The 15,791-nt window shown below is 41.7% G+C and overlaps 1 protein-coding gene across 1 annotated transcript; it reads left to right on the top strand.

The window, feature by feature from the left end:
* Window positions 1-367: 367 nt before the first annotated feature.
* Window positions 368-14,131, top strand: znf687a (zinc finger protein 687a). The gene is made up of 11 exons (XM_042489753.1): window positions 368-417; window positions 2,539-4,476; window positions 5,726-5,981; window positions 6,095-6,282; window positions 6,392-6,576; window positions 7,182-7,358; window positions 7,444-7,606; window positions 7,709-7,948; window positions 10,113-10,225; window positions 11,796-11,898; window positions 11,983-14,131. The coding sequence occupies exons 2-11, from the start codon at window positions 2,560-2,562 to the stop codon at window positions 12,607-12,609; spliced, it is 3,969 nt and encodes a 1,322-aa protein (XP_042345687.1). The 5' UTR covers window positions 368-417; window positions 2,539-2,559; the 3' UTR covers window positions 12,610-14,131.
* Window positions 14,132-15,791: the final 1,660 nt, after the last annotated feature.

The raw sequence follows: 15,791 nt of genomic DNA, 5'->3' as shown, positions 1-15,791 counted from the left end.
ATACAGCTATTTCAAGTTGTACGCCCCTCACCCAAACAAATAATACTAATTTTTAAAAAAAATCATGTACCTCCCTGGGGCTTAAAAATTACTTGACACGCCTCCCCTTTTTGCACCACCGCCTCCTCTCTCACAAGTAACGAACAGTCCCTTTTCAGAGGAGTTTTCCTTTAAATTCATATAAATTAACAAATTTATGCCGCAACAAGTGACGTTAATCACGGATTGCAAAGCTTGCACAGTTCGTATCAGAAAAGTATTTTCCGAGATAGTGTTTATAATGAAAACACGTCTGAATGACTGTGGATATGATGTGTTTGTAACTTTAGGTAAACACTGGTCACTGTCGCAGGATTTGGTGACGAGTAACTTGTGCGCCCGCGAGGAAAGTCAGGAACCAACTTCGCTAACTAGCAGGTAATTCACAACCTACACAACCGCGAGCTAACGTCAACTTCAACCAGAGCGAACACAACACGCGTGAAACTTAGCATATTTTAACCACATAAACTGAGTGTTACAAGTATTTATCCAGCTGTTGTTTGTGACTGCAGGAGGAAAGTTGTCCGGTTGACGTTAGCACGGCGCGCTAGCTGCTAATGCTAAAGTTTAGCTAGCTGTTAGCCGAAGGAGCCACTTGTTGCAACACGAATGTTTAGCTAAGTTTGACATGCGAAACTGTGACTTTGTGGTTTCTTTAAACCTGTTTGTTTGTCATCAGGGAAAGCCGAGAGCTTAGTTACAACACAAAAGTTGTTTTTATAATAATCAAATAATGTCGAACCTTTATGTGTCACATTTTTGGTTTCTGTGACTCAGCACCAAAATCCCTGAAAATCGCTGTGTTTTGATAAAATGCACCAAACTCTGTGGGTCACGGGACTGTCCTGGCACAAGTTTTAGTCAAGATACGATATCAGGGATACTTTGCTTTGCATGGAGGCCACTTTTGCAAAATGACAGGAGGCCAAGGGCCAGTCGCAGCAGCCACAAACATGTTTTCGTGGTTTTAGGACGTCTGTAGGATTTCTTACACTGCAAAAATGGCCTGTCAAATTTAAGGCCAAACACCCTAGATTTAAGCATACTTGCACTTAAAAGAAGCAAATTTGGCTGCCAGTGCAGTAAGCAAATTTTGCTTGTTAAGATGTCTTAAAACCAGTAAAACTGTGTGACTCTCATTATAGCCCATAAAATCTTGAAATAAGATCAAAAACACTAATTTCAAGCAATTTATTTAAGCCTAGTTGGACATACTAGTGCTTAAAATAAGGTTTCTATAGACCTGAAGTGGATGTTTCCAGACTTGTCTCCTGTATCTAGTTAAAAATAACTCAGAAAAAGACAAAGATGCTTAACAAGACCAGGCAAGTGATATTTAGTTGAATTAAGTCAAATGATCTTTCCTAGTCAGCACTAGATAATCCATTTATACTTAAAACAAGACTAACTACATTTTTTAATCTAAATATAAGATTATTACACTTGGTTAGATCGGCAGTTTTTGCTGTGTAAGATTTTAGGATTTTTGGATATTCGGGCATTTATAGGACTTTACGAAGTATCTTGGATTTCAGGACATTTGTAGGGCATTAAGAGGTTTCTCGGATGTTAGGACATTTCTGGGATATTAGGATGTTTTAAGTTTTTTAGACGTTTCTAGGACTTAAGGACATTTGTAGGATTTTAGGATGTTTCTAGATTTTTTAGACGTTTCTAGGACTTAAGGACATTTGGAGGACAATTTAGGATGTTTCTTAGATTTTTGGATGTTTCTCAGATTTTAGGACATTTCTATGATATAGAAACATTTTTAGGTTTTGGGGCGTTTCTCAGATTTGACGTCATTTCTATGATTTCAGGATGTTTCTAGGATTTAAGGACATTTATAGAATTTTAGGATGTTTCCAGGACTTTCGGAGGTTTCAAGGATTGTCTCAATTTCTGGGGTTTTAGGATGTTTCTAGGATATAAGGATATCTGAGATTTCAGGATGTTTCTCTGATTATAGGACACTTCTTGGATTTTAGGACATTTCTAAGATTTTAGGACATTTAAAAGATTTTTTGACTTTTAGGATTTTAGGACATTAGGGGCTTCAGGACCTCTATGAATGACCTTATTTTTTTGTGAATAAGAAAATGATTGGGGTTGCAGCCCAGAACCCTGTTGGGGGCCAAATGGCCGCTAGTTGAGTGTCACTGTACTGAATACTCTTTTTGTATGGAGAACAACTCCTAAGCAAAAGCCTTAAAATTCAAAATAATTAAAATGATGATTCTATCAATTATTTACTTAAGTAAAAAAAACAGAATCAAAAATAAAAAAGTGTGTTCGACACCTGTGTGACGGCAGATGTAAACAAAGAATAAGGCGGGGTGCATGCTCAGAATAACTGATCCCAATCAATTAAAAAGGGCATTGATCGGGCCTGATATCAACCCTTGCGCTCTGATTGGGACATCCATAGTGTCAACATATTGTGATGACATTAACTTGCATGCTGTGATCTGACTCTCTGCATTGGTTTGGTTATAGGTTTGGAGCCTTGTGCCCGCAATGGGGGACATGAAGACCCCAGACTTTGATGATTTGCTTGCAGCGTTTGACATTCCCGATATCGATGCCAAGGAGGCTATTCAATCAAGTCCAGAGGAGGAACAGGATGAGGTGGGGACTAATGCAGATGAGGGAGAGCGTGCCTCTCCATCGCATTTTCTCGGCCCTCCTGCCTCACAAAGTGACCCTCCTGTGGTCAGTGTTATCGTGAAGAACTCTGTGCGGTCTGAGTCTTGTGATGAGGAGGAAAAGTTTTCTAGGGATGAAACAGACAATCCCTCAAGCAGTGGCGTTAACTCTCAGGTTGAGGTCAAGGTGGGAGATGTCACCTCACAGCTTGGTCCCACAGTGTCTGCTGATGTCCCTGTGGAGCCTCAGACTGCCAATGGTTTTGAGGGACCTGTCCCCAGAGATGAGAGGCAGTCCAACACAGAGCTGTGGCCCTCTCGTTCACCACTGAGCTCCACACTAAGCAGTAATGAGAGTGAGAGCGATAAAGGAGCTGAGGTTGGATCGGTCCAGCACACGACTGATGTCATGAACAGTTTGAAGCCCCTCCTCTACTGCCAGTCTTCAACTAGTGCTGGACCAAACTCAGCTCCTCCTTCCCCGCACTCTGCCAGCCCTCACTCCCCTAAGAAGGAGGAAACTTGCCTTAGTAGTCCATCACAAAACGGGAGTATTAAGGCTGGAATTAAGCACAGTATGCATTCAGATGAAGATGACTCAGAGCCAGACTTAGGGAGTCCCCTGGTGATCCAGGAGAGCCCAGAATCGGAAATGTCCTCCCCTCCTAAATTTAAACACAGAGCAAAACTACGGGCTGAGCTGCTTGGGTCTCCTGAATCAGCACTTGTTTCTCATCCTCCTATGCCTTCTCTGGCACCCACAAACCCTGAACCCCAGCCTGAGGAGGAGGGGCAGCCTACCACACCTCCTGCACTAGCTCCTCAACCACAGAGCCCCCAGAACTGCCTCCCATCTCTCAGCGTGGGCCCTGCATCGGTTCAGCAAGAGAAATACCCAGAGCATGTGATTGATGAGAGGGACTCGCCTGAGAGCCCACCGCCCAGTGAGACAGGTCTTGTGGTCCCCAAGAGAAGCAGCAGCCCTGATTTGGCCCTAACAGCAGCAAACCACAAGGACGTCTGTCACAAAGAGGAGCTCATGGAACCCAAAGATGAAGACAGGCCAGGTGACGCTGAGGAGCTGAGTGAACAAGTGGCTGCAGACGGGGAAAATTCAGACGACGAGAGCTGCGGTGCCAGCACGGAGGATTCTGCGTCTGCTACTGCTGCGGAGACGGTTTCATCTCCGTTGCGCCAACTCAAAGTTAAAATCAAAATGCCTACAGGCAGCATCACAAGAACTGTGTCTGGTGTTGCACCTAAAAGAAGTGGAAAAACTACTACTAAGGGTGTGAGTAGTTCAAAATCTTCACCAGAATGCCCTAACACGAGATCCAAGAGGGAGTTCTCACAGCCTGCAGTGACGACGCTCCAGAACGCCTGTGCTGCGACGCTGGAGCGTGCCGGCACGCTCAAAGACCAAACCACAGTGGACACCAAGCCTAAAGTTTCCCTGACAGCTGTTAGCATCACCAAAACTGCAGCCCTGCCCTCCATTTCTATGTCCTCTGCCAGAGTCAGTCCTGGTGTGGTCAACCCTCGCGGCCTGGGTCAGAAAACTGTGAATAGTGGGGTGACACTTCCTGCTCCTTCACCTGCGCTTACGCCTCAAAGTGGCAGCAGACCAGCGTCCATCGTTAACAGCACTGGGGCGATCATATCCAAGACTCAGACCAACCTGGTAGAAGCTTTCAACAAGATCCTCAACAACAAGAACCTGCTGCCCAGTTATAAACCGGATCTGAGCTCACCTCTTCCTGCTGAGTGGGGCCTTCCTCTGCCTGCACAGGTAAGCTGCCGCTGAGTGTGATTACATGCACAAAATAGTCCATTTTTTTGTTCTTAGTCCAAAAAAGAGAATATTCGAAAGAATATTCCACCAAATACTCCTGTTTACATGCAGCAGTGCATACTTTGATTATGTGCCCTAAAGTTGTTTATTACATCAAAATATGGAAAGGTAGAACAGGTGGACCGCTTTTCATTTTGCTTAATCTTTCTGGTGGTGGACTCGTTGGACCATGCGTGCTCAGCCTCGCTTTTTCCTTCCTCGAATCTCATTCTTGAAAAGCACAGTGTTGCGATATTTGCGCGTATCCAAAAAACCTGTTGATGTCCAAGCCCTTCGTAATTTTTAAAAGCAGGTGTGTTCCTCCTTCTGCCAGAAACATGGGCTTTCGGTATCGGTATCAGTTACCGGCCAAATGAGTTGTTATATATCAACATATCGAATATTGGCAAAAAATCCAATTTTATGCATCCCTAAAAAAAAATATAGAATGAAGTGTTTAATATTTGGTGGTCAAAGGTCAAGGTTACTGTGACCTCACAGAGCATTTTTTTGGCAATCTCTCAAGAGTTCCTACCCTGTGTGGAGTTTGCATGTTCTCCTAGGGTCAGCATTTTTTAGTTTCGATATACTACTAAGTTTTTTTGACATACTGTACTATGATTTTATTCAAAATACTTGAAACAGTGGCTTTTTTAACATTTTTTGACATACTGTACTATGATCTTTTTCAATGCACTGTACTATGTCAACACACTACACTATGGGGTGCCCAGTAGCTCACCTGGTAGAGCAGGTGCCTGCAGCCCTTTGTTGCATGTCACCCCCCCTCTCCCCCCTTTCATGCTTTCATGAGAAGCTCTGGGTACAGCACTTACACGTACATGGACAAAGACATACCAAAAACTAATAGTAACAGAAGAATCCTTCAGCCTGATGCAGTACATTTCACACGTCATTACAGCTGTCTGACATTGGAGTCTAATCATCTACAAGGTTGAGATCTTGCAGTATCTTAACCTTCAGACGCTCTTAAGCCTCCTCACATGCCTGCATGCAGACAGTGAAGGACTCTGAGGCTGAAAAAATGTAACCACGTCTATACATTTAAATATCCCTCCCTCTCATCCTCTCATGCTCAACTCATCATATATATTAAAGCCACAAAAGAAATCACATGCACACATACTTCATGACAAGCTCACAGCATTGTTTTAAAAGTCTTTATTGAGTGTTTGATCCCCTGCAGGGTTACCGCTGTTTGGAGTGCGGCGATGCCTTCGCTCTGGAGCAGAGCTTAGTGCGGCACTACGCTCGGCGCTCGCTGAGGATTGAGGTGACCTGTAATCACTGTGCCAAGCGGTTAGCCTTCTACAACAAGTGCAGCCTGCTTTTACATGCCAGAGAGCACAAGGAGAGGGGCCTGATCATGCAGTGTTCACATCTGGTCATGAAACCTGTGCCTATGGAGCAGATGATCGCCCAGCAGGAACCCACTGCAACTGGTTGGTGAACATTGTTCTGTTGATTTTTGTTTTGTTTTTTTTTTTCTTTGTGTGATTATGCTTCTCCTCGTATTCCTAATTGTCTCCTCCATCGCTTTTGTCATCCTCTTCAGCACTGTCATCATCCTTTTTAGGCCAAGTCACCCCAAACCCAACACCCCAGCAGCATCAAGCAGTATCCAAGAAGAGAGCCGAGGCAGCGCAGTACGTCAGTAATAAATGCCCTGTGTGTCAGGCTCAGTTCAGCAGCAAAGAAGAGGTGGCCGAACATTTCCAAGAAATCAAACTAGCCCAAACTTTTGTGAGTCTTTTGAGTGCAAGGAAAAAATAAAGCAAGACATTTCCTTTGTTTTCCAGCAATATGGAAGTGAACTCTAACGTAACTCCTTTTTTCTTCTGTTATTCTCCAGTCATGCACTGACTGCTCTCCGCCCATGCTCCTGCCAAACAGCTGCAGTGCAGCAGCTCATCAACGCATCCACCAAGGCTGCCCGCCACACGTCTGCCCAGAATGTGGGGGCACGACCAAGCAGCCGCTATTTCAAGCACACCTTGACGAGACCTGTTTACACTTTGCCCGGCGCATTGGATACAGGTGTGGTATCTTTAGACTAGAATAGTACAGCAGACTCCATAGTATAAACGAATGTAGCCACTGCGGCTTCACCCATTGGTTTACGGAATCTCGTTTTGAAACTTTTGAGTCTGGCTTTTGGCCGTCGCTGTCTTGGATTTTTTGAGCGAGAAGTGACCACATTTAGACACAGTCTTTCCCATAAATAACCAAGACTGTGGCAGTGGACTGTTACTTAAGAGTGGTATTAAAACACAGCTGGGTTATTTAACGCGCAGCAAGACCTCAGGCGCGTTTAAAGTGAGACTAAACCGTTCATTCTGCTGGGCCTAAAACTCTCTTTTACTTACAAAAATCTGCAAATACCTCCTCGTCTGTGAGCATGTTTATTTTTGCTGTTAAGTTGGGCATTTTAACATGTGGCTCTATGGGGACTGACTGTTTTGGAGCCAGCCTCAAGTGGCCATTTGAGGAACTGCAGGTTTTTTCACCTCACGTTGGCTTCATTTTTTCAGCCACGGAGGTTGCCGCTTGGTGATGTCATTGTTTTACCCACATAAATTCTATTTATACGGCCACGTTTCCCTCTTTTCTCTGCCATTTAACTATTCTTTGTCTCCATGCAGATGTTCCAGTTGTCTGGTGGTGTTTGGAGGGCTCAACTCAGTAAAGTCTCACATTCAACAGGCTCATTGTGACATGTTTCACAAATGCCCCAGCTGTCCCATGGCTTTCAAATCCGCTCCCAGCATACAGAACCACATCAGTGCCCAACATCCGACGCTCACTGAAGGACAGACCATGTATGCAGGAAGACACGCAGATTTTCTCATGAAAATAAATGCTTTCCTTTCGATTATCAAACGCTTTATTTTTATCCTTTAACAGGTCGATCTATAAATGTGTCATGTGTGACACAGTTTTTACTAACAAGACCCTGCTGTACGTCCACTTCGACACTCATTTAACCAACCAGAAGGTGCATGTGTTTAAATGCCCTGAGTGCACCAAGTTGTTTTCTCAGAGGAATTCCCTTCTGGACCATTTCAAGGTACATGCATGCTTATTAGGTTTCCTATAAAGTTTAGTCAGTGTTAAGGGGTGAAAAAAAATCAGCCTTTTAATGTCACTGTTTTTCCACCCTGTTCCTCAGTCCCATAAGACTCCCAGCATAAAACAAGGGCTGCCCTCACCTCCAGCTGCGTCCTCTCGATCACGGTCTTCAGTGAAGTTGGAGAGCTCAGATGGAGACGAATGGATGGATGAAGACAAAGAAGAGAAAGTGAAGACAGAAAGGGTGAAGACCCCCTCAGGGTGGAAGTGTGCGCCTTGCCATGCTCGTTACACAGACCGGGAAGACTACATTACCCATATGGCTGAACAACATAACAAGGTATGAAAATCCAGCTCCCCCCGGTGTCTAAGTTTTATAATTTGGCTTACATTTGTTTTGATTGATTTTTTTAAATTTAATTTTGATTTGAAAAAGTCTTTTGAACATGTAAAAAAAGCAAACAAGAGAGAAATGATCATAGAAACAAGCGGACCGACAGAAAAAAATAATATTTACAGAATGAAAAACATAAAGCCAAAGAAATGATCAAAAACATGATGACTTGGTGTACAAACTTTATTTAAACCCATCTCCTCTCCATGATTGATAACTAACCAACTTCTATATCGATTTAAACCTATACTCAAGTGGTCTGCAATGTCCGGCCCGTGGGCCAACATTGGCCCTTCAGCAATAATATCTGGCCCGCCAGATTATTTTGATAATGTTATTGTTTTTTTTTTTTTACAATATTGGACAGACAATCCCACCAATAGCCTGAAATGTCCAAATAGAGAATCTACCCCCGTCTGAAGAGTGCTGATTATACTTTTATCCATGTTGAGTGTGAGAGTGAATGACAGAGACGGACACGGCAGACTGCGCCTGGTGCTGAAATACCGACATGCGATGTGTGTATGAAAAAAATAGCAGCAGTTCAGTAAATCAACCAATCAATCAATCAACTTTATTTTACCTATGTGACTATGGGTCACGGCACCACACATATGTGAACAGGAACAAAGGTAATTTAGTTTAATTCTTTGAAAAAGACTGACTCCAAAAGCAGCGGAAAAAAAGCCGAATCTGACGTAAATGACACAGTGATGCAGCTATCTAACGAAGAGGCCATTACTGTAAAAATACAAACTACGTAGATTACCCTGAGTTATGCACTAGCTGAGGAAAAGTAATCGGCCTGACTGAGACCACTGATAATAACTCCGTGCACAGCATTCGACAGCGTGGCGAGCAGCGGACCTCGCAGAAAGGGGCACCTGTTTCACAGAGGCAATGACACCATCCATCCACTTGCCGTCTAATATTATATTCTTTGCTCGTAGCGACAGCTTCACTGCAGATAAGACACATGAGCGGCTTTGCATTCATGAAAACAAGTAGGATGAACACACACTACACTTCAACTTTACTATTTAGACTTTTTGGTCGTGACATTTCCTCTTGCTAGCTAGCAGGTTAAATGTTTAGCTAACTTTAATCTGCACACAACGCAATATCTTACCTCCAGCACGCAAACAATTAAAAAAATGCTACGTTGTACTTGAGGAGTGGGGTCACTGATACCAAGACATAATTCTGAGAGTGAAAGTGTATCAGATGATAATTAGAATAATTTAGGCTCCGCTACATGGTCAGTCCAAGTGGTGTTGTTTTGTGTGTAAAAAAAAAAAAAAAAAAGGACATCAGTCATTTTCAAAATTAAAAATAGGCTGCTACATGTTAATTATTCACAGTATAATAAAATAAATAAAACCAAGCTCATTAAGAGCATTTCATGTCTCAGTTCTATATATGAAATTCATGATTTCATTTCATAATGGGCCTATCCATGTCCTCGAGTTATTTTCATCCATTCTCTCCCACACATGTATGTCCTGTTCGGTCTGTTCGAAGTTCAGTTGCATTTTTTTTTTTATCAATCAATTTCCTAAATGAACCTGTGCTTATGTTTTAGCCCGCCCACTAATTGCTTAGAAAAAAACTGTCCCGAGGCCAAACTTACTTGCTGATCTCTGCTATACTCTAATAAAACATAACATAATGCATACACTCATATACCCAATATCAAATATCTACAATATTACATTATTATATACATAAAGAAGAGGAACATAAACTAGGGGAAAAAAATTAGCCAAATTAAAAAAGTAACCCCTGTAAACACTGGTGATTTCAAACTCCCTCTTCATTCCTGTACCTTTTTTGAAAATCATGTTTTTATACATTATGTTAGGCTGGTTTATGTTTCTAAATTGTTTTGGCTCCACATCAAAACTGCTTCATAGTTTTACATCACAGATTGATTTACAAAAACTTTACTTTTGAAATTAAATTTTCCCCTTAAGTTACAACCCCCCTCTCAATCACTAAACAATATATGAATATTTCGTGGTAGTAGGCTGTTTTTAGACTAAATATTGAGTTATAAGATACAGCTGTAATTAAACATATGTCGATGAATGTTTTTGTTTTTGTTGTTTAGAAGTTGAAGAAGTTTCCTTGTAACAAATGTGAGAGCTCCTTCACCACCACCTCCAGTATGAGACGTCACATCAGAGACAAACACAAAGTCGTTAACCGCTGCTTTCGCTGCCAGTGAGTATCCCGCATCCTGAACCTTTATCGTGATCATAACATCCAGTATAAAGAGAATTTCTGTTGGAAACTCAGGTCCTTCCTAATTTTATGTGAAGTTATGCCTAGCGGCCACGTATAAGGGATTTCTGGGAGGTGACAGTCCATGATTTCTCAGAGGAACTGTGGATTCAAAACTTGTGGTTGATCCGCTCAACTTTTGAAGAGTTATGCAATGCAGCAACACCTCATGTAGCGGCTTCTGCATCATGCCCGAGGGAGCCGGTTCCTACCGACAACCGCATATTCATAGCATCATGTCTGCGCAAAACTTCTATGGTTTTCCTCTGGCGTGGCGTACAATTTTGATGTCTCGCCATACAACAGGAGATTGGCGTACATTTTCTGATCTGCCTGAAGCTTCACACGTTTGATAAGGGTCCCGTCCTGAACACATCTGTATGACAATATTCACCAGTCATAATAGCTCTACCTAGTGGCCACAGGAAAAAAAATGTTTTTTAAATACTTTAACGAACTCCTACACAATTCAGGAGACAAGTGTTAGTTGCAAGGTACGTTACGATGACTTATATCAGCAGAGCGGACAGATATATCAGCCGATATTTTATTCTATTTGTGCCATAAAAGTCAAAAGTAACCTGTCCCAGATAAGACTTGAATCAGCAACCTCAGGCACACTAACGGCCTGATTTACCCACTGAGCTAAACGTCCTGACGTTTTGTATGGTTTCGACATTTTTTTGAACTTACACTTGCATTCTCATGGTTTATGATGAAGTGTTTTAACAGACCGGGCAAATACATCTGACACTTCACCTGTTTTACCTTGAATGTAGCTCTTTGCTTTGGACCACTGAGTTCCCCTGTCTTATATGAGGTCAACTAATGATCTCATAGTCTGCAGGCAAGCCCTTCAACTGAGCTAAACCTTCAGACATTTCAACTGTGTTTTAAGTTGCACTTTAGACTCTTCTCTCAGAAGTGGCTTGTAAAACTTTCCTGCCCCGGATAAGGTTCAAACTCAACATTCCAAATGATTTTTTGTTAAAATGTTAATTTATTAATTCATTTACATGAAATTTTCATGGTTTGGTCTTCAAATGATGTACACCAAGATGACATGGAATTTATGTGCCCACCATCTAGTGCCATCTAGGGGGTGCTGGAAGTACTACATCATGTGAAATTTTTCACTCCGGGGTCCAAACTCTCTGCGTAGATTATCCGACTTTCACAGAAATGAATGGCTGCTTTAGCTGAGGTTCACCAATACCCCAACATATGTGGGGGTGCGAGGGCCCTTTCATCGCTGCTTGCAGCTTTAATTTATATTTGCTATTTCAGTTTGTGGCATTTGAGCATTAATGGGAACCTGCCTGTAGATTTCATATTTTTTAAAAGGAGAGGAAAGCCTTAAACTCTCGAAGAATTGTTTGGTAAAACTCCAGGTGTAACTGTGATTCCTGGAATAAGTGATTTTACTGCACAATGCTGACTTAAACCTTCACTTCAGTCACTTAATCATAAGAGAGTACATTTGTGTGTGTGTGTGTGTGTGTGTGTTTAGGTTTTGTAGTGAGGTAAAAAAGACATTCAGCAGCAGAGAGATGCTGGAGAAACATATTCAGCTGAGACACAGCAAGGACCCAACGAGCCAGGACTCACTGACGGTAAGCTGTTCTTCTTCTTTCACGAACTTACACAGGAAGCTTGATGTTGTTAATGGCAGTTGTCTTTATTTCCTCCGGTCACAGGAAGGCAGAGACAGTTCCTCAGAGCAGGACGGCAGTTTGGGGGCTTGCAGAAGACGGAGAGGAGCTGTGGTGACAGAGCAGGACGAAGAGTCCACAGATGGAGCAAGTCCAGTGAAGAAGTTGCGGTCCTCCTCCTTCTCTGCTTCTGCTCCGTACTCCCTCCCAGAGTCTGGGTTTCGCTGCGCCCCCTGCGGCTTCACCACAGAGGACCAGGGCTTGTTCTTGGAGCATATCAGCCAGCACCGACGAGGAGGGACGGAGGGCGGCGGTGGCGGCCAGCAGTGTCTACAGTGTGGTGCCTGCTTCACATCCATCTCCTCTCTGTCACGCCATCGCTTCATCATCCACAAAGTCAGAGATGCATCCAGTGACAACCAGCAATCCCTTGGCGCGCACCCAGCACCTTCTCCGGGTAACGGGAGGAACCACGATGATAAGAACTCTCTGGGCGGATCTGCGCCAGCATCGCCCTCTCAGTCCTCCTCAGCTCAGGGGAAGGATGAGGACGGCACGCTCGCCTGCAGGGTGTGCGGCAAACAATTTGAAAAGGCAACTGACCTGACGACGCACTTCAGAACTCATGGTATGGCTTTTATCAATGCAAGGAACGCCGGAAAAACTCCCTGAGACGCCAAGTACACCATAAAGAGAAGTGTCGGTAGGTGACAGAATATTTACATGTGCCTTATTTATCACCGAGGTGATCACACCTATGCACTAATTTAACCAAAGAACCCACACAGCAGAGTTTTCGTGAATAGATTGTAAAGCTATCAAACGTGATTCTCACTGGTGATAAGATTAACCTTTTACTCGGGACACTCAGGATTTATGATCTGGAACGTTACTAACCAGCGACTTCCTGCTCAGTGAACAGGTTGTGTGACCACGTTCACAAAATAATGTGCCTGTAAAGAACTGTGTTTCTACTGTGATTATGATGCAGATTTCATTGAATGTTGATAGACAGTGGTAGAATGTGTCTTTTAATTTCAATGTTTTCATTCTACTGAGGAGACGCGCTTGAATGACAGCCCAGGGGCCCGATGCATAAAGCTTTGTAGACTGAAGTATAAATGTGTGTACGCACAAAGGCAGAAATATCCATACACTTTAATAAAATCCTGCGTGCACCTGAATGTGTTTTATAAAATCTTGATCATTGTGGTGCTGGACGTACGAGCACGTAGGGTTTCCCATTTGTGGCGGCCCGCCATGATTATAACATCTGCTGCCACAAATGAATTTTCTATTTTTGGAAGTGGACAACTCATTAGAAGTGCTGTTGAAATATACATACCGGTGGGTTATTTATTGCATCACACTCTGGAAGCGCAGAGTGTAATCTAGGCACAGATATGGGAGTAGAAGGTCAGGCACATTGAAAACGTAACTTAAACTCCGGGTAAAGTGAATTTGTTTCAAAACACGTTCTAAATATTGGAAACTGATTGTTGAAACATGCTACACAGACCCTTTACTGTGTAGTACTGAATTGTGGAGTTAGACGGTTTACTGTTTTTTCACCATTTTTCCGTTTTAAGATTTTTTGGGCGGGCCTAAAACCATAGTTCGATGATGCAATGGAGCTATACTCAGCATAGCTCCGCCCCTGACAATGTAGCAGTATAAAAACGAGAAACATCATTAGCATAGTCCCATGATTGGGCGTGGCCTCCGGACACGCCCCCAGCATTTCAGATCAGAGAATACTGAGCATTTTTTCATGATTTTGAGACCTTCTTTTACATACTTGGTGATTTTTTTCGGTCATTCAAATTTGGTCAGGTGTTTAATAACACATCTTTCTGTGATGTGACAAACTCAGACCACATTTTCATTATCACTTTACCCGGACTTTAAAAGGATACTTCGCCATTTTTCAATCGGTTTTGTATCAAAACAACGTGGGTATTATGTGTAGATCAACTATGGTAGACTTCCCTCCATCTGACCAGTGCTCACATCTCCCTCCTCCCCCTCGATGAAGCATCGCGAAATGAAGCCTTTGCTGGCTCTTGGGGCTTCTGCTTATTATTCAATCATCAATTAAATGATCACTAACCGGGAGATGAATATAAATAAAAAGTGATGAAATTCATCACTCATAATCAATTTAAAATTAACTTAATAAATGTATTTTTGATTGACATTTTACAGACGGCCATGTAGGCTCCAAAAACACAAAACAACACAAACACAATCAGTGAAATTGGCAAACAACCTAAAAACATTGTCTCCCAGTTCATATTCAGTCTTTGTGCGAACACATCATTTATGTCTGTGGCCCCAGCTGTATTTCTCTTAGGTCTTTTATTTATTGTTTTAAATATTTTGAGATAATCACAGCAGCAGTTTAGAATATTTTAACTCAGTTACTATTAAATTAAACTTGATTATTGCATGCAATTTCAAAAACTAAAAAAAAAAAAAAAAAAAAAAAAAGAAAATCAGATATTTTCCCACCTGATTTTACTTAAAATAGGTGACCTATCAGCTGCGACGTTGGAATATAACCATTTATTTTGTCTAACTCTGCTCACTGCTATAACTTGGTAAGTGTGAAATTTGTGCCTCATCATGTTAGAAAAGTATCTCAACTGCCGGTATGGACAGGAGGAACAATTACAGGGAACCATAACTCTCTAAATGCACATTCAGAGTTGGTATTATTTCAAGAAAAAATCACGATCTAAAAATGTAAAAATGATGCTTTTTGAAACTTGTCAGCAATAATCTAAAATGTACACAATTTGTAGTTAATGGCGTAAAAATTGAAATTTACCTGCTACATTTTTTAGGTGGGATGTACTTTATTTACATCACATTAACTGATTTATTCCTTCTCTGTGAGCAAGAGACGGAAGTTAATTAACTTTTTTAGCTTTTTGTTTATGGGATGAGTTTGTCTATAGTTTGTAATATGACATTATTGTAAACAGAAGATCAGTATGTATGTAATTAAGTCTATTATTTATGCTTTCATTAGATGATAAGGTGAACGTTGTATTTCCATTTTTTCCCCAGTCTTTGGCGAGCCAGTTGTTGTCAAAACTAAAAGAATATAATCAGATGTGCCAGCGTGACTCTGTAAATTGTGTTATTGATAGACAGGTGACAACTTGGCATCCGCAACAAAACAGGAGGAAACTGACAGTTAAAAACTGTTAAACAAAATCATAATGTGATATAAAGTGGTCTGACAGGAGAAACAACCGAAAGCTTGGTAGAGAAATCGTAATCTGTCATGGGTGCTTCAGATATTTAAAGTAACGTGTTTTGATTTGAGTTTTATTAGCAACACCTCGTTGTTCTTGTTGTGTAGTAGCCATAGACTGAGCTAATACCCATGCGTCTGCATCACTGAGTTTTTTTTTTAAAAAAAAAAAACCTATCCCTTTTAATGTGTAGTAGTCATAAGTGACCTTTGTGCGCTTGTGTTCACTTTCTCAGGAGATTATCTACTATTTTAACACACATTGTTCTATTGAACTTTGCATTGATAAGACGATTTATAACCAAATGTTTATTAAAAAAGAGGTTAATAAAAACTGGCATATTGTTTTGTGATCCCTAAACATTTTATGCCTCAGTACAAGTGATAGCAGAGGCTGGAGGTTTGTCCGTCTATCTGTTTCATTCTTGTTAACGCAATTGCCAAAAACGTTTTTTTCCGAATTAGGCACAAATGTTAATTTGGACTCAAAAATGAACTGCTTCGATTTTGGTGGTCATAGGTCAACGTTGTCCATCTCATTTTTATGAATGTTATATCTCAAGAACACCTAGAGAGAATTTCCTCAAATTTG

Source organism: Plectropomus leopardus, chromosome 7 (assembly GCF_008729295.1).
Source record: "Plectropomus leopardus isolate mb chromosome 7, YSFRI_Pleo_2.0, whole genome shotgun sequence".
Lineage (NCBI taxonomy): Eukaryota > Metazoa > Chordata > Actinopteri > Perciformes > Serranidae > Plectropomus > Plectropomus leopardus.
The sequence above is the reverse complement of the archived record's forward strand: the minus strand, read 5'-3'. Positions and strand labels throughout refer to the sequence as shown.